General features: G+C 35.0%; 1 protein-coding gene across 1 annotated transcript in view; it reads left to right on the top strand.

Annotated features, from left to right (window-relative positions):
- LOC133533031 (extracellular serine/threonine protein kinase four-jointed) overlaps nt 1-23,702 on the top strand; it is a 34,136-nt gene extending 10,434 nt beyond the window's left edge. Inside the window, exon 2 of the mRNA XM_061871943.1 lies at nt 21,004-23,702. Coding sequence (XP_061727927.1) covers nt 21,039-22,655 — 1,617 coding nt within the window. The 5' untranslated portion in view covers nt 21,004-21,038 and the 3' untranslated portion in view covers nt 22,656-23,702. The remainder of the gene's footprint in view (nt 1-21,003) is intronic.
- Nucleotides 23,703-24,644: the final 942 nt, after the last annotated feature.

The raw sequence follows: 24,644 nt of genomic DNA, 5'->3' as shown, positions 1-24,644 counted from the left end.
ACATGTCTCTGCTATCTACTAATAATATGATACGTTGGTACGAAACATGTCTGTTTTGAGCATAGCTCATTTTAGTGATTTATTCCGTAAATGAAGTAAGGAACGTCCCACTTAACGCTTAGAGATATTATTTATTTGCCTTTTTCTTTGTCAGGAATCATCTTACATACATATGTCGCAGAACGGCATAATTATGAAATATTCTTCTTCTTTCTTGTTTGCCACGGCTCACGGAGCCTGGGGTCCGCTTGGCAACTAATCCCTAGAATTGGCGTAGGAATTAGTTTTTACGAAAGCGTCTGCCATCTGACCAACCCAAAGGGGAAACTAGGCCATATTGGGATTAGTCCGGTTTCCTCACGATGGTTTCCTTCACTGAAAAGAGATTGGTAAATATCAAATGATTTACGTCGGACCTATATTAGTTTATCAATGTTTAATATAATCTGACCACTAAAGGTGTATTGTAGGTAAACTGGTTCGCTGCAAACTTATCTTGGTCTAACTGTGACTTCTAATTTTATGAGTAAAATGGCGGAGAGGCTGGACTATGTTAAGATAAAATCTCGTAAGAGTTTAGAAAACATTTAATTACAGTTCGAGTTGTCATAACTTGGCATTATATTAAAAAAATAACTAATTTGCAAGAGTGATTCCATAAGTGTTCCGTGAACAAAGTTTTGTACGGTACGGAACTCTAATAACATATCTTTAATAAGTTAATAACATTAATATAATTATTTCTCCTTGTCGACTGTAATGGTTGAATTAAGATTTCGTATAGCAAACTATAATTGCGTGCTTTTCATGTATGGACTCCCACTCCACTATAAGATTCATTTCGATACGCTGTAGTCAACTAAAAAAAATTTACCAATCACGTGCCGCCGCGCTCCCATAGAAAAGGCTAAACGGGTGCGGGCGGGAATATATCATGAATTATTTAAGTTTTTTAGTAAAAAAAGTATTACTTTAGATGACTCGTAAAAAAAGTATTACTTTAGATGACTCGTAGAAAAAGTATTGTATACATTAGTGATATAATCAAGCTTTTCAATCTCGTACCTTACTTAGGCAACTCAGCAAGCTCTCTATTATATCACGATTGTATAAACACTATTATTATTCGATGACAGGTTTGGCCTAGTGGGTAGTGACCCTGCCTACGAAGCTGATGATCCCGGGTTCAAATCCGGGTTTATTCGTGCGCTGAGCATGGATATTTGTTCCTGAGTCATGGCCGTTTTTTATGTATTTAAGTATTTATAAATATTTATATATTATATAAATTGTATATCGTTGTCTAAGTACCCTCAACACAAGCCTTATTGAGCTTACTGTGGGACTTAGTCATTTTGTGTAATAATGTCCTATAATATTTATTTATTTATTGAATAAACATATTTTTAACAGCCTTTTTGACAAAGGCTGATAATTTACCGAAATATATAAGTACACGTACTTCCTAAAAGACGCATAGACTGCGTATCTTAAACTCCGAATTCCTTTTTGGCAAAAACCTACACAAAGTAACTAATGACTCTGGAATCCCTTTGTATTACACGGGGTATTCCTTCTCAGAAGTCGCCTTTTATTATTTTTTAATTGATGCCCGATTTAGTCTGTTTTGGAATTTTAATTCCTTCTTGTTTGGATGTGTTTCGGTTTTTAATGCATAGTTTAAGTGGTAGGTTAAAATAGTTATGCGTTGCTCGAAGTTGGATTGAAACTTGTAAGGTGGTCGAATTGAAAAAAAAGCTATGCCGGTAAATAACTCTATGCTTTATTTTTACTCGCGTATAACTCCATACAATTTTTTTAACATTTTGAAAGAAATGAGGAGTTTCAACGCTGTCAAAACGGTAGGAAATAATAAAAACAAAATATGATAATATTTCTTGCAACCCTATTATATTACCTACTGCTTGATATCTGTTTGACCCAAGAGTTAACGTGTAGAGAATGCCTTCCGGCATATAGTTTGCCTTTTGTACGATTTTTACTGTGCAATGAAGTTTAAATAAATACATAATAGGCGAGATAGATACCAACTACTAAGGATTTTTATGATTAAACACTAAGTTGTGTAATGTAGCAACAGATGTTACCTATGGAAAAATGTATCTATGATCAACTATTTAACTCCTTATTCTTTCCTTTGTCTTACTGGTCCATTTGTTAAAGAATAAAAAAATACCTTTCTATCTTTCGTATGTCTGTCATTTTTACATTTTTCTATGTTGCACAAATATTCATTAATTCCATGGGGTCCCAGCGCGCACAAGTTTTTTGCAGAAATCGCAAAGCATCTGGTTGATGTAACTGGGGACCGAAGAGATGGCGCGCAGCGCGCGTTGTATCGCAATGCTGATACGCGCGCGATCCTCGCGCGGCGTATCAGCATTGCGATACAACGAGGAAATGCCGCCAACATCCTTGGTACAATGCTTCAAGGACCTATTTTAGATTTAAGCTAGTTATAGTAATACCTCTGTATATATCCATTATATATATATATTGTTATTAAAAAAAAAAGAATGCAACGCAAAGTGTAAATTAACAAAAATCACGTGGCATGAAAACGGAATAAAATAACGGCATTTTTTATCACCAAAGTCTTAACGTCTCTGATTCCGTTTTACAAATTAACGTAAACACATTAAGATAGCAATCGTCTTTTTCCAGTCGGTAAATGAAGAGGTAAAATTAATAAGCACGCAGTAAAATTAATACCGATACGCATTTACGGCCATTTTAAATCTGTTTGTGGCCGGCGCGGCGTATTGCGCGTTTGGTGTGAAAGTTATGACATGTATAGGCTTGTTTTATGCATGATTATAGAGATTAAGATGACTCATGTTACACGGGCCTATGTATACCATTGACATATGTCTAAGGACTGGCCTTACAGGCAATGAGAATAGGTCTAGTACAGCGGTGTCACGCACACGAATTCGAGCCAATCGTGCAGTCTAACGCCACGACACGATTGGTTGATGAGTTCGCATCACGCGCGCGATTGGTCGCAACTAGTTGCGTTAGACTGCACGATTGGCTCGAATTCGTGAGTGACCACTGAACTAGCATCATTCTTAGTGCCCTTAAGGCCGGTCCTAGATATATGTCAATGCTGTATACAGTTGTAAGTACAGTTCTGTTGTTGCTTGACTACTGGTACGGTCAACTTACCTTTGCGTACAAACTTCTATGCAGCCCACCCCATTTTTCTCTGCGGTTGACTGTACACATTAAAATTAAAACCGTGAAACGTTTTGTAAGACTGTTTAGTTAAGTTAACCATTAGTATCTACAGCAAGTTAATATAGTTACGCATGTCGGCTCGATAGAGGCTGGACCGGTCCCGATAGGATCTGGGCCCGAAATTCCATGTTGGTACGCTTGCTGCAGAGACGAACGCTTGTTAGAACCAGGGTAGGAATGAATGATTGAACGAATGGAAAGTTGATATGGTTACGTATGTTGGCTCCGATAGAGGCTCGACCGGTCCCGATGGGATTTGGGCCCAAATTCCATGTTCGTACACTTGCTGAGGAGTCGGACGCTTGGTAAAACCAGGGTAGGAATGAATGATTGAACGAATGGAAAGTTGATATGGTTACGTATGTCGGCTCCGATAGAGGCTGGACCGATCCCGATAGTATCGGGGCCCGAAATTTCATGTTGGTACGCTTGCTGCAGAGACGAACGCTTGTTAGAACCTGGGTAAGAATGAATGAATGATTGAACGAATGGCAAGTTAGTAACTCTGTATGTTGGCTCTTCACGCTTAAACCGCTGAACCAATTTGGCATAGAAATAGTTCAAAACCCGGCAAAGAACACAGATGAGTTTTAATCAATCATTATCATTCCACGCCGATTTTTAAATAAATACAAATACCTGTTTTTTTTTTAATTTAAGTAATAATTTTCTGTTTTAAAACATAATTTTATTAGGATCAAAATTGCTAGAAAAATTAAAAAATATACAAACATCGTATTATTAGGTTCTAATTTGGACAGGAGGTGAAATTCTGAGTGCAAAAAAAATTAAAAGATTGAATGAATGAAAAATCCAAAAATATAGAAAAAAATTATATCGGCTCATAATACTGTTCAATTATACGTCTATATAAAACTATCCTGCAGTGGCAGCATGGTTCCATTTTTATCGCTTTTCACTATGCCCGTCTCTTTCGCACTATCTTATGTAATACTTGTTAGAACGTGACAGGCATGGTGACAAATTATAAAAAGCCGACCATCTTAGCCTTACTGGTTATTCTGATAATCCGACTCAGTTAAGTTCGTTAGGTTTTGGAATACATAGCCAGGGAGGGATAGCAGATGCCGATAATAAATGAATTAATATCACGTATAGGATAATTTTATACAAACATATAGTCACACAGTAAGCTTTATAGAGCTTGGATTGAGGACTAGATACAGATATATAAATACTTATGTTAACGGCACCAATCATCGGACATTTAAGAGAAAATTTGGAGTAATTTTTGATATTTCACCGACAACTGTAAAATTTCTGAAATTTCTAGGGAATAGGGATTAGTTTAAACGAACATAGTTATTGTATGACGTATATTGACGACAGCTCTGGCCTAGTGAGCCTGCCTATGAAGCCGATGATCTCGGGTTCAAATCCTGGTATGGGCATTTATTCGTGTGATGAGCGTGGATATTTGTTCCTGAGTCATGGGTGTTTTCTATGTATTTAAGTATTTATATATTATATATATCTTTGTCTAAGTACCCTCAATACAAGCCTTATTGAGCTTACTGTGGGACTTAGTCAATTTGTGTAATAATGTCCTATATTTTTTTTTACCTGGCACCGACTTTAAACGTGTATTGGTAGTGCATAAAAAATGATAATTATTTATTTTATCCTATATTTCATTTATTTTTAATATTTTTTTTTGTTCTCAGAAAAATCCTGAGTCATGGATGTATTCTATGTATTTAAGTATTTGTATATTACATATATCGTTGTCTGAGTACCCACAACACAAGCCTTCTTGGCTTACCGTGGGAATTAGTCAATTTGTGTTAGAATTTCCCTATAATATTTATATTATATCTTCCGAAATGCATTTTACATAAGTAGTTTTAGGTATGATATCTAGAGGTAATGTTGAGTCACCATATACAGAATCTTTAATTTAATTTGATTTGCTAAACAGTAAAAAAACGAGAAGTCAAGAGTGATTTATCGAAGGTCAACATTGTTCAGATTTTTTACAATGTATTTTAACTACTTACAATTTCCACGAATGTTGAAAAAGAACATGATTGGATAAGGATTTATTTTTTAATTTTGTAGGTGCATACAAGTAGGTTTATTTGAATTGTAACCTTTACTTGACTTTAACGTTTTTTTGTGCAAATGACTTTGACATTTACAAAATTTATGTTTAATAAGCTATAAATAAAGCTCATTCTGAATGAGAAACGGATGATTTCCTTTTTAGGGTTCCGTACCCAAATGGTAAAACGGGACCCTATTACTAAGACTCCGCTGTGTGTCTGTCCGCCTGTCACCAGGCTGTATCTCATGAACCGTGATAGTTAATCAGTTGAAATTTTCACAAATGATGTATTTCTGTTGCCGCTATAACAATACTAAAAATAATATAATACTAAAAAACAAAATAAAATAAATATTTAATGAGGCTTCCATACAACAAACGTGATTTTATTGCCGTTTTTAGATAATGGTACGGAACCCTTCGTGCGCTAGGCCAACTGGCACTTGGCCGGTTTTTTGTTTAAATATAAGTGCAGTTGTAATAAAAGTGAAACATGTAAAACGAAAACAATTACGCAAAATATATTAAAATTGTTATAATGATATAGGTAAATACAAACTATTTAAATCTTTTTATTTATAGACGCTATTTAACAATCTCCACACTCAAATTAAAAAATACTTTGCTATTTTTAAACGGGTAAAAAAATATATATTAAGAATACATTTATACAACTTTACATTCATTGTTTAATATCTAAGGAAGGGCCTTACGGGCAATAAGAATTGGGCCAGAGGGCCTATCGCGAAAACCGAAATTCGCAAATTGCGGAGATCTTTCTTTTTTACTATCGCTAAGGCATAATTAGAGTGACAGAGAAAAATTCCCGCAACTGACGAAGTTCGATTTTCGCGGTTACATCCCAGTACAACAGCGGTGTCACGCACACGAATTCGAGCCAATCGTGCACGTTAGAACGCCACAACGCGATTGGTTGATGAGTTCGCATCACTCGCGCGATTGGTCGCAACTAGTTGCGTTAGACTGCACGATTGGCTCGAATTCGTGAGTGACACCACTGAACTAGCACCATTCTTAGTGCCCGTAAGGCCCGTTCTTAGATATATGTCAATGTTTATATAAGTTTAGTTGAGTTTAGAAGTATCATTACTTATGTTTCGTAATAAAACAGTCATATATTTTTATGATTAAATAAAAATTGATAATCATTAGAATCCATCTAAACCTAATTTCTAAATGAAGACATAAAATTTTATGACACTGTTTATTTATTATTTAAATAAGCACGCGGACGGTACCGGTACGGTTATAACTGAAGCGCGCTGCGCTGCTGTCGGTACTCGTTTTTTGAAGGAGACTAATGTGTGTATATTTTTGTGTTTTAAGCCAGGGCTACATTGAGTGATTTTTAGTTTGTTTTAATTATTAAGTGGCATTGATCCATCAAAAAAGGTAGCTCATGGCATGCCTTATATGTGGTCCGCTATAGTTTTTGAGTTTGAGTGAGAGCACGAAATATTTTTTATGTTGTTACTTTTATATGTGTGTTCAAATAAACATACATTACCTTCTCTAAAAATATACTTTAAAAGTTTGCTCGTTGAATCTCTCGATAATATCATTAGCTATTTTATACTAAAATTAAACTGCTATGGTATGCAGGGCAACTATATATAATTGAAAATAAATAGAAATTTGAGTTCTTTTTGTGATTTTTCCATTGACATATATCTAAAAACGGTCCCTACGGTCACTAAGAATGGTGCTAGTTCAGTGGTGTCACTCGCGAATTCAAGCCAATCGTGAAGTCTAACGCAACTAGTTACGACCAATCGCGCGCGTGATGCGAACTCATCAACCATTCGCGTTGTGGCGTCAGACTGCACGATTGGCTCGAATTTGTGTGCGTGACACCGCTGTACTGGCCCCATTCTTATTGCCCGTAAGGCCCGTCCTGAGATATATCAATGGATTTTTCCCTATCCACCTAACTTTAACCTTTTAAGGTTTTGGTTGAAGACTGCCCAAGCAGATATAGTCCAGTATCCGTCTGATTTTTTTCTTGTCATTTGCCGTTGTTTGAAGTGTGTAAAAAAGTAGTATAAAAACTAAAATTTTGCATTAATATTATATAGCATTTATTTCCATGACTACATAGTGTTTAAATGTTTGACAAAAATACTAAATATAGGGGTCTCGGGGCCGAATACAATTTCATACCATTTGGCGTAGAGACCCTTGGTCCGTGGGGTCAGAGATATTTAAGGAACTATCCAATAGGATTACAGAGGTCACCGATGACCGCAGAGCTGGCAGCTTTACTTACAAAAAACTAAAAACACGTATTTTTTTTAATTAAGGTCCCTTTTTGGGTATAGGCCTCCTTCAATTGTGTAGCATAAGCCCTCGCTTAATATGGTATCTCCCACTGTGCCCCGACCGAGTCCCCGCGCCATGCTTATCTCACTCGGGATCGCCCCTTTTTTACAACACTGCCGCCCAAAATTTGCGAAACTGTTATATTTTCGCGAGAACCCTTATTTAATCATATTTCAAGTTAAAGTTTTCGGTATCGCACGGGAATCTCGCAATTTTATTACGCATTTCAACCGGAGCTTGGGCCGTTATTATATATAATAAACAAATGAAATCACTTTAAGTTTAAAATACTAAACGGAAATTATAATAACGCTTATTCATTGATATATCTTAAACACTAAACACTATACATTCGGTTTTGTGCGCTCTGCTTTTTGAGTACTAAAACACCAATTATAACTATTTTTTTGAACACTAGATAAAACTCATAAGCCAATTTTAGTATGATAACGTTTTATAACTTAGTTTTTAACCGACTTCAAAAAGGGAGGAGGTTCTCAATTCGACTGTTTTTTTTTGTATATATGTTACTCGATATCTTCGAGAATCGTGAACCGATTTTCATATTTTTTTTTTAATCGATCGGGTATAACCCCGAGATGGTCCCGTTGGCACCAAGTCGGAGTCTGGTGATGGGATCTTGGAGAAATCGAGGGAACTCTTCAAATGTTATAGGTACATGTATGGCGCCTTTGGTAATTTTTATTTGAAGTCGGTTTAATTTTTTGTTAAAAAGTTTTTTTTTAATTAATCAGATTTCTGCAGGTATTTAGGTATCTGCCGTACGCGTCACGTCACCGACAATCTAGACCTTTTTGCAGAATGCCCTAAAAAGAAAGGGCGTACAAATAATATATTGCACAATAGAACGCGTAAAAGAATAATAATATTATTCTACTCCCGCCAAAAAGTATAGAAACAAGCTTATATTTTAATAGAAAAGTGTTTTTTTTAAGCGATGTAATATATACTACTCATTAGAAACAAAATGGTAAATATAATAGTAGAACATTTTAAAAGTAAATTACTCAAGTTGTGGCTATGATATTTGCCAGTTCAACATTTTTCAAAGCAATTAAAAAGGTATGAATTATTTTATTTTTTCCTAATTTTTTTTTTTTTGAATGTTTTGATATTTAGCGAGTATTTTTAACCTTGTTGTAACCTTTTTTAACCTTTAATGTAAATTTTAACAAAGACAGAAACATGAGATACTAAAGAAAACAACCTTGTTTCCATACTTTTGTCCTTGGGTGTATTTAACAGTAATATTTGACAAAAAAAAAGCATACCTATATTTTTTGCGCGCTTGGTTTTGTATGTAGTTACAAGATGACAAATGATCGAATAAGTAGATATACAAACAAAAATCATCTCATACTAAATGCATATTATTGTACTTATAATACACCTTGGGACTCAGTCAATTTGCGTAAGAATACATACATACATACATATAATCACGCCTATTTCCCGGAAGGGTAGGCAGAGACCACGGATTTCCACTTGCTACGATCCTGACATACCTCTTTCGCTTCCTTCACTTTCATGACATTCCTCACACACGCTCTTCGGTTTAGGGTGCTCTTGACCTGGCCTTTCTTCAGGATTTCCCCGATTTGATCAGAGAAAGTCCGCCGAGGTCTACCCCTTCCAGCTCCCTCTTCGACTTCTCCCTTATCACTCCCTTTGTTACCCTTCTTTCACTCATTCTTTCCACGTGTGCAAACCATCTCAATGTACCTTTCTCAATTTTTGTCACTACATCTTCGTTCAGTCCACACTTTTCCCTTATCACACTGTTCCTAATTCTATCTTGCGTAAGAATGTCCCTATAATATTTAATATTTATTTATTTATATCAACACAAATTAAACAGTTTTTTCTTCGGACTCTTTCAAGTTATCCCGTACATACTCGTATCCAACAAAAAAAACATTACCCTCCTTTTTAATCAGTCATGTTATACATTATACAGTAAAAGAGTTTTAAAACTTGCCTCACTAAATCAAAACTATAACATTAAAAATGAAAGTGCCATAAACGCAACATTATCTGAATGAACACTCACTCTAACAGTATTTCTGTCGCCTTAGGTATGTTATTTTAACATGTTTTTTAGAGACAAATATGTAAATAGGTATGTCTATGTGTATGTCGAGTCAAACGAAATCGACCACGCTCTTAATATTTTCTAATATAATTTGAATCTTATCCTAAAGAGAAATAACGTTGCTTTTACGTACTTAATTTAACTTGAACTTTTACTGCCACCTGGTAAATTTGAAACGTAATATATTACAGTTTCCATCTTTAAAGTCTTTAAATACTTTGCTGTTTTGGATGATTCTAAAACACTTTTGGTGTTCGTTTAGAGTCTAAATTCGGTATCGGTTCCGGAATTCAGGTATTCATGGCCTAGTATAAAGGGACTACATTTTGTCATAAACGGCCGTCGCCTTCCACTAATGTAGGATTATATATAAAAGCAACTTGACCAGTATTAAGCCCTTATCTTACCAGCTAATCTTCAGTAGCGATATCTGCGCAATTTTGACAGGCACTGTCATTAATGTGGTCTTACAACCTGTCACGGCAACCTGTCAAACTTCTTCCAACCTCCAAAGAGTTCAGTCGCGAGAAAAACTACTTTAAATCTAGAGCGTTAAGAGCTTAGCTAACTGAAATTCGGGCTTATTATTTAAATATTCGTGTTGCTTTGCAAATTGGACTTTAATATTAGTGTATAACGTTGATTATTGTATATTTTCAGTAAAGCCTTTTCAATGTAATGAACAAACTTTAAATTGTTTTAAAGTAAGCGAAAATGAACTCTAATTGAATGGATGTAGGACGCCTCAAGGTATTTTGTTTTGTGATTTAAGCAAATCTGTCCAATATGATCGATTGATATTATGTGATTTTTTTTAATTCTTTGCCATAATGTGTTATATGATTCATGACCGATTTTAATATTACAGTAGGTATTCGATGTTCAAATTAAATAAAATTTTCACTCAACAGTAGCAAACCTACGTGTATGAAAGGTCATCAAAAAACTTTAAATAGGTGGCGCTACAATACCTAGAATACTTGACAAAAAAGTCAAATCATAGACAGCGCACTTCACTCCGTCAATAACGCCTAGGTTCTTAGCTACTCTAGCGCTACTCTGGAGAGATTCGGAACTATTATTTATAGCTGACAGCTGGACACTTTTGCAACAGTTCTACCATAAGAGATTTCACTCATTTTAAATCCACACGCCATACCTACGTGATAGCGAAATGTCATCCCGCTTATAGACCGCGGGCCAGGAGCATCTATCATCAGCCATGGCCTCCCGGCTGATACTTCGTCAGACGATAGTTTAGATTCTACCATGAATTTAAAAAAATTGTCAGCCGATTGTATCGTGGTAAAAAGGACCGTCAGTGTATCACATGAACATGTAAAAAATGTGGAGGTGTTTCTCCAGTTGGTGGAGGTAGAAGTACTTCCCCAGTTGGGCTCTGCTCTAGATCTGGAATGACATCCGCTGTGCTATGCCCTACCACACAAAGCCAGATGACATTCACAGTGCTCATACCTCTCTTTTGGGCGTAGTTTAATGACATACCCGAGTCTTATTCTCAGCACGATCCGACTCTAAGCGTATCGTCGGATTTAGGTTGGATCGTCGAGTGTTTACTTCAAAGACTGCCTCTTATAGGTTTATTATAAGTAGGTATGTACAGTTAAAGTATAAGAACGGTGGAGCGGCGCTTATTGTTAGAATAACAATATGGCCATAGAGCATCTTATTGGTTGTAGATGTTAAAATAGGTACAATACCTACATATTACACCGTCTGGCATTAATTTTTTTATCTATTTGGACATTTATTCAAAATATCAATAGACGTACATTTTTCTGAATAGGAATTCCGTAAAGGCTCTCTTTATTTTTTTTTAAATGACGAGAAAGTTGCATTTTATCCAAAAAAAATGGCAAAGTACTTTGATGCAATTTTTGAGTTTTCTGGTGGCATTTTAATAGATGATTTTGACCGATAAATATTTAACAGCGTTCAATTGGATTTGATTTTGTAATGTTTCAAAATTAGTATTCTCATCGCACTGGTTTTACTCCGTAGCAAAGTTTGTTTAACTCTCGTGCCTTGAAACCCTCCCAAAGCTTAAGATTCCACTTTTAGAGCCACTCGCTACGCTGTTTCAATTTTGGAAACTCGCTAGCTTGGTTGTGAGTACTGTCAAAATAAGCAAGAGGAGTTAAATAACAACTTTTATATCCAGAGAGGAAAATGAGGACCACGTTTATATGAAAAGGTGATTTTAAGCGGGTCCCCCATTGCCGTCTTAAAAAGCCTATTAATTGTACCTAAGAAAAATTCACAAAAATATCATGTTATAGGATGGTCATTTTGCTGTATAATATCTAAGTATGTATAAAGGGTTAAGGTACTGTAAAAGGGAAGCGTATAATTGTGGTGGAGAACAAAAGGCAGACGTAAAATCAGCTAGATCACAAATATCGACTACCGTTAATGGTAGCCTTCCGAATGCTCGCCTGCAGATATTTATTCCTTTAGCAGGGCGATAGTTCTGAATTCAAATTCATAATCGTTGGCAGTTACCTACCAAAAGACTGTGAAGGTTTCAAACCGTACCCAACAGCAGGTGTCTATATTTTACTCTATGACCAACGATTTTATCATTAATCAAGCTGAATTAGGAGCCCGAGTCACGATGACTCGGGTATTCTTGATTCGATCTTTTGTTGATTTTGCTGGATTCGGATCGACTCGGTTCGATTGTGGCTAACTAGGTTTTGGTTAGCTGGGAATATTTATATGAAGTTAAGATGTTGTAAAAACCGGTTATTTACGTAAATGTTGGGTCTCTTCGACCCTTAGTGAATCGAATATGTGTAGGTCTATACCGTAGATATTTACACCTTAATAACACACAATTTTGTCATGTTAATGGGGCTAGTGTTATAGAAGAAGTAAATAAAAATTACTTTCTACTTCTAAAAAGTTCTAAGTGCCACGTCAAAAACGGTAGACATATTGTTGTTGCCCACCGGTTCCTGATGAGTAAAAATGAACCTGAACAAATTACGTAGGTTGTTTTTAGTATGTTGTCAGGAATGTTAAAACGTGTTTTAAATTTTAAATCTCATCGCATTGCGTATGTTCTGTCCCTCACGGGTGTATGCGTATGTCCCATGTATGAAAAATCTTTCAGGTTATCATGCCCATACGTCATGGACTCGTCTTAACATGTCCTAAAATATCCTTTCCGGATCGATCTACAACAGGGGTTCCCAAAGTGTGCGCCGCGGCGCCCTAGTGCGCCGTAGAAAGTAAAGAGGGGCGCCGTGAGTTCTATCATTATCCGAAACCACAAATATTCGCGGGTACCTATTTGAGCGCTCGCATCGGTAAATAATATAGCGTCGTGTCACTCTTTTTCGACCGTGATTTTAAATTTACAAGGGCGCCGCTGCAAAATACTAAACTTGTAACTGCGCCGCATGTTGAAAAAGATTGGGAACCCCTGATCTACAATGTTGACATGACTTACTTCAAATTAGGTCTGGAAATACTACGTATCCAGTGCGATAAGTGAAGATGATATGTAAAGGAATTTCATACTGCCTTCCTTCAGCCTTTCAGACACCTAGGCCTGTAAAGCAACCTTCTTTTGTTTTTAAGCGTCAAATTGTAACACGGCTTCAAATAGTAGCAGATTTGTAATTTGGTTTTAGCAGTGTAAACCTGCTAATAAAACAAATTGACTACAATTTGTTTTCATTTGCAAGTTTCAGAAAAGCATTATACAAATCTCGACAAGAAACGGGGTTGCCGGCCGCGTATCCCTATCCCGCCTAGTTACGCTCGGCCGTCTATATCTACTTGGCCTGCAACCCTTCGTTTCCCAGCCTCCATAGTAATGTACTATTGGCTCATTAAGTCATTATTTTCTTTGGGTGATTAGGAATTCTTTATTTTTAGTATACGTACAAAAATAGCAAAAGCGCTTAAATCTTTCATGTATATCTATTATCTTTATTACCTTTTGTGTTTATATCAAAATTTTACGTAAATAGACAAAAAGCCCAAACCAATAGGTAACAGCCGTAATGTATCGCCCAGCGCCCACGCGTGGGCGGGACAATGGCGAGTGGGCTCTTATTAAGTTATGGCCGCAGATATTATATTTAAAGGGATTTAAGGATTCGGTGATACGGACAATGCTATCTTGATTCAAATAATTCTATAATTATATGGCGGCCGTGACAGGACTTTGAAATTCAAGGGCGACTTTGGAATTTAAGTTTATAAGCCGTAATACACATATTTTTACGCGATAATTTTTATAAATAAAATAAAGGTTTCTTCATTAATAATACACGAAAAAAAACAGAATTATTTAACTGATAACCTATAAAACTTAAAATCTAAAAATACACAACACACAAATAGACCAAGCCCTACAGTAAACTCAAGAAGACTTGTTGACCGAGACAATCATTTATTTAGTAACAGTGTGTCTCAATAAATATTTTTTAGTAGAAAATCACATCTAGAACAGAGCCCAAGTTGGGAAGTACCTCCACCTTACAGAAAACCGCAGCCAAATAACCTTCGTTCCTGCCGGTGGGTAAGGTTACCAGTGCCCAACGAGGGTGCGGAGTGTTAGGCTACACCTGAATCCGCAGGCGTCCATAGGCTACGGAGACTGCTTACCACCAGGCGGGCCGTATGCTTGTTTGCCACCAACGTAGTAAAAAAAAAATTGGTAAAAGGATTGCGACGGCAAAACCTAGTAAACTAAAAGCAACACAAAGTTCCGTTATCAGATATGCTCCGAGATTGTCGTATCGCGAAATCGGATCTTTCCGATTTCACGACCCATACATAGACAAGCTCGTGGTTAATAGACTTCGCTTTGTTAGGGTCGTCTATTTGATACGCTCTAAAGAAATATGTCTCAATATCCTTACAGTACCTAAATGTTCTAAGTGTTGTCCAATAGGTCGCCACTAAACTGGGACTATTTCGTTATTTTTATATTAAAAAAATAAGCCTTTTATTATTCTACGACCAACACATAGACAAGCTCGTGGTTAATAGACTTCGCTTTGTTAGGGGCGCGTATTTGATACTCTCCAAAGGAATATGTATCGACATCCTTACAGTACCTAACTGTTCTAAGTGCTAGGCAATAGGTCACCATCAAATTGGGACCATTTTGCTGTCTTATTTTTACCCAAGGTTAACATAGGTACAGATGATTCCTTCAAATCTGTCTTGCATTGTTTCTGACAAATTCATCAGTGTATAGATTGCAGATCTCAACATCTATGATAAAAAAGATAAAGATAAAAATATGTTTATTGCACAAAAAAGGACAGAAAAAGTATACAGCAATTGTTTTTAGGAGTTGGTGCATAACTAGGTTGACAACAGAGTTTCCAGGAGTCCCCGCACTAGGCTAGGCAGCGGGAGACCAGATGTACATTCAAATGTCATGCAAGTAAACGAAAAAAAAATTTTTTTCAGGTTTTTACGTTGATTCATACAATTTTCAGCATTAAAACTATTTATTGTTCCATTATTACTATTACTTTATAATTTCAGTTATATACAAATATTTTAGTTTAGTTAATTGTATATAATTAATAAAGTTAATAATGTTAAACAATTCTAAGGAGTAATGTCTCAGTCTGGCTATAAGTGACAGCAACCAATAAAAAAAAAATTTTGTCACATACACAGTGCAATTATAATTAGATAGATTCGACGGAATATGCATATTCTTTATTTATTTATAAAACTTTTTTTTTGCGTTTAATGTAAATGAAATGTCAATTGTATTGTTACTTTTAATTCCAAGTGATCCACCACATGCCATAATATTTTTCCCATCCTACAAAAATGTATCGTAGGTTTTCACAAAATGCTCATTTCTTTCTCCTCAGGAGGCCTCAATGCTACATTAGGCATCTAGTTAACATTCTGGGCCAACAATCAAATCACACCTATCGAATCAGATTTTTACGTTTTTTCTAGTTATAGGTTTGGCCGCGGCCGATTCGTCGCGTCTAGTAATGTTATTATGCATCCGTGTTGAATTGATACGTTTCCATTTGATTGAACGTGTAACTGACTTTATATTTTTTTCGATAATTTTTTGGTAAAAAAACGCTTATCTCCTTTTTTTGAGATTTTTCGTTAGTAATTCTGGAAATTTACCTAATCCATTCATTAGCACAATAAAAATATAATCTATAATAATTCAGTAGGTTATAAATTCTATCCAAAACATAAATAAAAATATGTGAGTCCTTTAAATATTAATTTTGGGATACATACTTTGATCACACTGTATGACAAAAAAAAATTATCCTCACAGAAAAGAAAAATAATTAGCCAAAATATTTTTTTGCCACGACGTATTTATTAAGTTATGCAGATCTGATAAAAATAAAGCGTAAGAAATCGTTGTCAAAATATTCACATATTAAATAATAACTTGGGACATCTTTTCATACTTGGTCAAACGGCGAAAAAATTCAAGAAAACAGTACTTAAGTCTTATCTAAAACATTTTCAAGGTATGTTGCGACACATTTAACGACTTTATAATAGTAGAGATTAAGCTAACCCTTTACCAATATAACATTCGTAAGACTCGATTGAGAAATAACCAGTATTTGACAAACACAAGCTCACACAAAAAAACCAACGATCCGTAGCAAAATGTGTTTAACAAAATTCTTACAAGCCACAAATTATAAACTAAAATGTACTAAATCACTATTAAACATCAAGCGAAAATCGACTTAATATGTTTACGGTAGGGTTTAAAGTCGTTTCTGTGTGATGGTAGTTGTTTTGTTCTGTCAGGGCGAGGTAATAAAAAATGTTGGAAAAAAGGCTTGTATGGTTTTGCCTCGGCGCACTCGTTAACCTTAGACGTATTTATATAGAGCGGTTATTGATTAGGTCGACTTGTTTGTATTAATGTTGCAGCTTGATAAAACATATACAATGTGGCCAAAAAATATGTGCATTCCCGTTGCCAGGGAGGTTTTGGGCTTATACTGAGCAACTTTTACTATGGGGCCAATCCCGGAATCGCGATAATTTTTTCTGGCTGTTTGATACATTTTAGCTGGTCCATTTTCTATGGAAGGGTAAAAAAAAAATCGCGATTTCGGGGTTGGTCCCATAGTAAAAGTTGCTCAGTATAATCCCAAAACCTCCCTGGCAACGAGAATGCACGTATTTTTTGGCCACCTTGTATATTTGTGTGTTTAATTTTGTGATAAATCATATAAATGCTTGTTTAAACCCAGTAGTTGACTCTGTTCACCCAGCTCAGATCACCCGGGTCAATTAAGTAAACTAAAAATACACTTAGTTCACCTATGATTTACTTGGGGGTATAGTAAACTTTAAGTATATGTGATTCCCTTTTGTTCACCTGAGGTGCACACAGCTAACAGACAGTAAATATAATGGAAACGATAGATATGAAGGAAACCTCGGTGTTTATAATTTTATCTTCCCTAAGAGTCCACTGCAAGGTCGATTCTCCATACAAAAGTAGTTACACTCTCATTTTAAAACCACTTGCTGGATTGCTCTGACTTAATACTTACAATAGGATAAGGTATATCTATGCCTGTAATTATATGTAGCTTCAGATACCATAGTTAAAAAATACAGCATTTTTAAATTTTTTATACAAAACTTGTTTTTACTCTATTTCGTTTGTTTTATAAGCTGGAGTTATATAAACTAATTAAAGGCATAGATATACCTCATGAGCAAAGTTTCATTACAATCTAACACGTCGTTTTAAAATGAGAACGAAGCTCCGTGTGTATGGCAAGGCGAAATTCGGCCGAGCTTACTGCTGACTCATAACCACCGTAGATCATCCAACTATAGCTCAAATAAAAACTATAGTCAAAAAACTTAGTAGAATATCTTCGTATAAGTGTGACTATTATCTGAACGTCGCTGTACTTAGGCAAAATTTTATTTTATTATTCATTTAAATATTTTAATAAATGGAGGAAATAATATTGAATTGCGTATTGAATTTGTTCACCCTTGTTGTAGTAGTCGACTATAGTCTAAATAAGTTTTTGACAAAAAATATTTTGTGGTACAAGCTTTTATAGCTGACTGTAGTTTTTTTATACTCATAGAGGCAAATCTAAAAACCCCAAACACAATTAGGTTGCGTTGTTTTATCACAGAGTTCCCATGAACACCTGTCTCCATCGTCATATCAGCTCCATGTCATCATAATATTGCATTGTCATCCGATTTACTCGTACATATGCATGTAAAATTTCAGCTCAATCGGAAATTGGGCAGTGGGTCAAATTTAGCTTCAAAGATTTGACCCACACTAAATAACAGAGCAAGTTAAATAATAGCTTGTAAAAAATTAAAAATGGTCTATCAAATCTATCATAAATCAACGCGCACTTGACCATAAAAAAGGTGGTAATAACAGCACGAGCGTGGGCGTGAGACAATCAACGTAATTGAAATATAACTAACTGAATAAGTGGATAATATGGGGGTTGTGACCGCACTATATAATTACACGGCTTTTTTGTTCTCCTACTTGTTTTTTTGGGTTTATTAGTTTGTTTTTGTGGTTGTTTTTGAAATATAAATACAATAAACTGTAAATACAATGAAATATGGGCACGACAGAGTTTTGTACACGGTTATTTTCGTAAAGAATGCACTCTGCCTGTAGGGTAGATTTTTTATTGAATTTTATGATATATTTATTCAAGTTATATTTGCCTACTGGGTAAAAGAAAATGATATAAAAGGTGGTTTTAATGCCTTTAGGGTACAAAAACACAACCGGACAACTTTAACTTTGCTTTATTTATAAATTCACTTTCTTGTTTTTAGGGGGTAAGTTCGCATTTGTACATTGTATATCTTTCGTTTGATTGGTTAAACACAATTAAATGTCAATAATGAGTAATTTCAGATATTTAAAAGAAATGTGCTTTAACATGTAAAATTATTTAACAAATATACATTGTAAATAACAGAAGGAACCGAATAATTAGTCCCGGGTAAATTTAAGTCAGATTTTTAAAGTTTTCAATACGAAATTCATTTTATTGTGACAGAATTGCCGTTTTCTTAGTTTCTATCTCCATACAAAACAGTTTTCAGTAAAAATATATAATATAAAAAATATACGCAGTAGTTACAAAAAATCATGACCATAATTAGCATTGAAATCACCTCACAATGGTATAAATAATATTGTAATCGCATGAGCAGAGCCGGAGCAGCTAACAACTTTCGTAGCAGCCCTCGTAATACAAAAAATAATCATTAACTGTAAATTGTGTTGGTATTAGTGATTACAAAATCCCCAGACAGATAACTAAAATCCCTAAACTAAACTTCAAGAATGACACTAAATAAAGCACGGCTACCAATGCATCAGTGCGAGCTCTAAGGCTGCTGAACTCCCTTCTGTCATGGGCACCAGATTGTGATATGTTTGCAAGTCGATGGACGGCTGTGTATCAGATGTGTCTGCGGTATTGCGAGGTGATGGACAAAAGTTGATTATGATCTGTTTTTCCTAGTGTGTAATCCTATTATATAATCTGAAGTGTACAGTGCTTTGGTCTCGACTGTAATTCCGTATATTATTAGGTTTCAAAAAAATAAAAAATAAATCCGTGCGAGCGAGATGGTCTAACGTTAACGTCAAGTATCAACTCGTGGTCCGGCTAAAGGATCTCATTGATTGGCCAGGATTTTTCTAAACTAACAGAAAATCTTCAAAGGACCAATTTTTATTGTTGTCGTTTTTTTTCGTTACTTTAGGATAAAATTTGGCTGGTTTGAAGTTCCTCGTTCTGGGCAGAATAAATACGAAATCACAATTTATGCCGAAAAAAGTATGTAAGTTTCCTTTTAGGTACGAAAATACCGTTCTCGTACCTAACTCAGGGGAGTATTTTAGGACATACGGTGAAATTGAACGTATATTGCGCAGTGAACTCTATCTATTTTCCAAATTCAATCAAAAACTTACGTAGAAAAATCGACAACAAAAAAAATCGGCCCCAAAAAGTTCATTCAATATTTGGGAGTGCCCAGTTCAACTCAAAACAAAAAGAACATCAGCCCGGCTCGCGTCAGTTTTTTTCTGTAAGATAATAGCACGAGCGGTGGGCGTTTACAGCATAATTGACTAACTGAATAATAGAATAATTGGGGGTTGTAGCCGCACTATGTAATTATTGTTTTTGTGTGCAGGAAGCTGCGGTTGCGGTCTGAGGGGTATTTACCACCTCATTAGTGTAACATGACATATTAGACAATTTTTATCAAAGTATTTCTTTAATTTGAAGTTTAAAGTTACATGTAGGTGTGTTTGTAATTGTATGGAGGGTAGAGGTAAGGAGAACAATAAAAACATTAAATAGGTGCCACAATAGATCGCGAACAATATTTTGACTTTGATGAAAAAATTCAAATGACTAATTATTCATTTAATCATTATAAGTACTTTCTAACTTTATTTCGGTGAACTAAAATTTACATTAAGTTTAGTTAAAAAAAACTAAAATCGTAATTTTAACTTATTGTTTATTATTATTTCACCCCCATTGAGCATTCCTTTAGACAACAGCTAGAGTTTTTTTTTAGGAAAGTAATACAGTAGCCATTTGTTAAACAATTTAGTGCTCTTAATAATCTGATGAAAACAGCTTTCTTGAATAGCCTAAGTAAACCGCTACCTAAAGGTCCGAAATTGGTTGATTTCCGCTACCTAATGGTTGTTTGGAAGAGATCGCTTTTGTATTGTTGTAAATATTCTGCAGCAAATGTTGTTAAAAAGTAATCAAATGTTTCTGACCCCGATAGCTATAAATGTTTACGCAGAACGATGACTAATTTTGTTAATCGGACCTATCAATTTTGCTATGGCTATCAAAACGAATACCTTAGGCCTCTATACGAAAAACAGTTTATCTCTCTTATTTTTAATAAGCCTTTAAAGCCCTTTTTCTACTATTTGTCATTCAATGTCTAATGTAATCTTAAAAGTCATATATCAAAGTAGCCATAGTCATTGCTTGTTCGGGATTTCAAGCGAAAAATTGATTATGTTTATTAATGTCACTTCTATTTTTAATATGTTTTACATACTTGTGTATCAGGCATTAATTTTCTTTCATTTTATTCTTCGTCCTCCCTATAAATGCAATAATTAATGCGAGATTTTGTATAACGTTCTTTTCTTTTGTTACAGATCATAATAATGAAAACAGTGTAGAACTCAAAACAATGGGAGCATCATACATTGAAGACGAAGAAAAAGCAATTTGCGACGATAAAATGGTACATAGACTGCCAACCTTACAAGAAATCAAAACTAACGCAAGACAAAAGACAGAATTCAAAATTATTACAATGAAGAATAGTATACAATATAATAATTTCGGATATAAAGAAGAATTGACAAGAAGAATGAAGAAAGAATATAGATGTTACAATTTATGCTTCCTCAGTGTGTGTCTTAGTTTTATTCTAGGATTAACAATAGGGATAGTCCTGATGAAAACTTCCCAAAATATAACAAGAAGAGTTACTATAAATAGTAGTAAAGACTTAAGAACACTAAATTCATTTAAACATGAAACTAAGACTGATTTTGAAGTAAAAGTTGACGAGAACAAATATGACACAGTAACTGCTGGTCATAAATATAATAAAGATGTTTACCCTAAAAGCTTAACAGAAGATATGAAGGAAATACTAAAAGACAACAAATCTCATCACAGACATGTGATAGCACATATTATTAATAGTACTAAGCCATATGTTCCTAGTGACCAAACTGTGTTGTATAATAATGTGTATTGGGGGCCTGAGGTTGAAGATTCAATGCCACAAGGATATGGAGAGAGTAGTGGAGAATTGTGGGAAGAATACGTCGGTCAAAGTGAGGTAGTAGAGATGAAGCCTGGGTGTGGTCGTATGCAGAATCGACTAGTCATCTTCAAAGATGGATCTCAAGCCTGCGTCAGATACAGGCAAAATACGGATCAAATTCAAGGCGAAATCTTCAGTTTCTACGTAGCAAAGTTAATGAATTTAACCAATTTGGCACCTTCAGTATTGAAAATCGTCGATCTGAAAGATAAACTTTGGGCTAACGTGGCTAATGATATAGCAACAGCGCAATGGAATAGCAACAGAGCTGTGGTTTTAACTCAATATATACCAAGCTTAGAATCCGCAACGATACCAGACATTTTCAAACCAGCCAACAGACATTTGAATAAACATGATGTACTGAAAATGTCTTTGAAAGAAAACGAAGCACCAAAGGAAATTCTAATAGAAAAACTAAAGACAAAAACTGTGAAAGTGAAAAAAAGTGACAATTTTGATCATATTGATGTGAAATTAAATAAGAAAACTGTAGATACATTTGTAGAACTAGCTCAATGGTCTGATCTCATAATTTTCGATTACCTAACAGCTAATTTAGACAGGATTGTTAATAATCTTTTTAATTACCAATGGAATATAAATATTATGGACGGTCCAGCTCACAATTTGGCTAGAAAAATGGACAGTGGGTTGCTTTTGTTTTTAGACAACGAATCAGGACTGTTACATGGTTATAGGCTTTTAAAGAAATATAATGTGTACCATAGTTTAATGTTAGATAATTTGTGTGTATTTAGGAGAACAACGATAGATGCTTTGAAGAGATTGTACGAAATGAAAGCGATAGGTGTTAAATTAAGTGATATGTTCCATAAGAAAAATAGTGCTGTTATAAGAGACATATTACCGCCTTTACCAGAGAAGAATGCTAAGATTTTACACGAGAGAATAGGTAAAGTTTTAAGCCAAGTTGAAAAATGTGAACTAACTTTCTCTAACAGATAGTGAGTACGTGGATTTAGGAAACAATTCAAAAAGTAAATTTCATGATCCAACTTGATACGAAGTTGACGATGATTTTTGTGATTGGCTTTTACTTCATTTTGTATACACCAATCAGTGTGAGGGATCCTCAAAATCATTTCAAAATATGATTAAAACTGGAACAAGTTGTTAAGTCTGACTCGGGATCTGTGTTAGAACTCATTTGAAAATTAACGTGATCCCCTATAGCTGAAAACTTAAGAATGCATTCTAACAAGGCCTACAGGATGACCCACACGAAGGGATGACTACACAGTGACAGGACATTGAGTCATTCTCAAAGCGGCTTTCGAACTTAATAATTGATCTCATTCTGACATAAATACTCGTAGGGCAACTACCTATAGTCTGTTTTTATATGAACCTACTGCCATGAAAATGTATGGCATAGTAATTTATAATTAAAAAACTGGCTACAGTCATAGGTCATTGATATTTGGTGCGTGCCAAATGTCAAAATGAGATCAAAATAAAGATTAAATGTAATTCGAACCCGCTTCTGTTATCGAATAGACAAAATGATTTTGAAGTAACGAAAATGTTACTTCTAAAGTTTTAATTGGTTTATCTGTTATCAATGTGGGACAATACCGGCATATAAAATACTTGACTGGGAAGACCGTCATAGGGCAAGAGCTCTCGTATTATTTATGTCATCCACGATGACGCGCGGATTTGTCAAATCTAACCTTTAATAACATGAAAATACGAGTCAAGGCACGCATCTTTGTGAATGACACGATCTTACTTCGTACCTCGTCCCTAGAGACTTCATACTATTTTCACTGTGACAATGTACGAAATGGGTCACAAATTTAATCTGTTGACTGTATATGTATTTCGCTCAGAGACACTCAGAAAGGTAGAACTTCGCTTTTTCTGCTCTATTGACCTTCTGTAAGAGGAGTATTTTTTTTTTTTTATGGAGGATAGGCAGGCGTTTGACCACGATCACACCTGATGGTAAGTGATGATGCGGTCTACGGTGGAGCACGCTTGCCTATGAGATACCTTAGCTTGCCTATGAGATAGATTATTATTGTATGCGACAAAGCGCAAGAGTTACGAGCGACTAAAAGGGCTTGTAGACGGTCGTACCCTATATATGGTATTACCTGATACACGGTCTTACTTGATACACCGTCTTACCTGATAGACGGTCTTAGCCGATAGATGGTCTTGTCTGATAGATGGTCTCCTCCACGTTAACCTTAAGCTTTGTATTAGCATTCAGGCATTGTAAATCAAAAAAACTACAAGTACTTTTGATATTGTTTCCCAATATCCTCTTCGGATTGTAAAAACATAATCGTATTTTTGTAAGCATTTTTCGATACCAAATATAATTATTTATTGTATATTATTGTGAATATATTGTAAAATGTGCCAGTGAATTTACGCGTGATATTTATGTTAATAATTACTTAGGTAATTGTAATTTTGTAAATATGCTTTAAAATATATGCCATTAAAATATTTTTAAATAGCTTATCTGGTTTATTTTAATTTTCCTGCAATTTCCCTTATAAAGGGGTCATCAAATCAGCTGAATGCCGCCCCCATATAATTTTAGGTACCCTAGGGTGACCAGATGTCCCGTATTTTACGGGATGTCACGTATTTCAGGCACGAATTTTCATTGTCCCGTAATTTGGCGAAAACAATACGGGACAGTACATTGTCCCGTAATTTTATGATTCAATGGCATTCAATGATAAAAATACCTATTCATACAATATTATTTTCTTGCTCATAGTGTTTCATTCATCGTATTGATCATTTATATTGTAGGGGCAAATTAAATGATCAATACAATTAATGATCCACACATTTACTATGCCAAATTTTAAAAGTACCTACAAAAAAACTTTTATTTTCAATAAAAAACACTGCCTGTCCCGTATTTTAACCTCAAATCCTGTATTTTCAATGCAGTTGTCCCGTAAAACA

This window comes from Cydia pomonella, chromosome 28 (assembly GCF_033807575.1).
Source record: "Cydia pomonella isolate Wapato2018A chromosome 28, ilCydPomo1, whole genome shotgun sequence".
NCBI classification, from domain to species: domain Eukaryota; kingdom Metazoa; phylum Arthropoda; class Insecta; order Lepidoptera; family Tortricidae; genus Cydia; species Cydia pomonella.
This window is presented reverse-complemented; position numbering and strand designations above follow the sequence as displayed.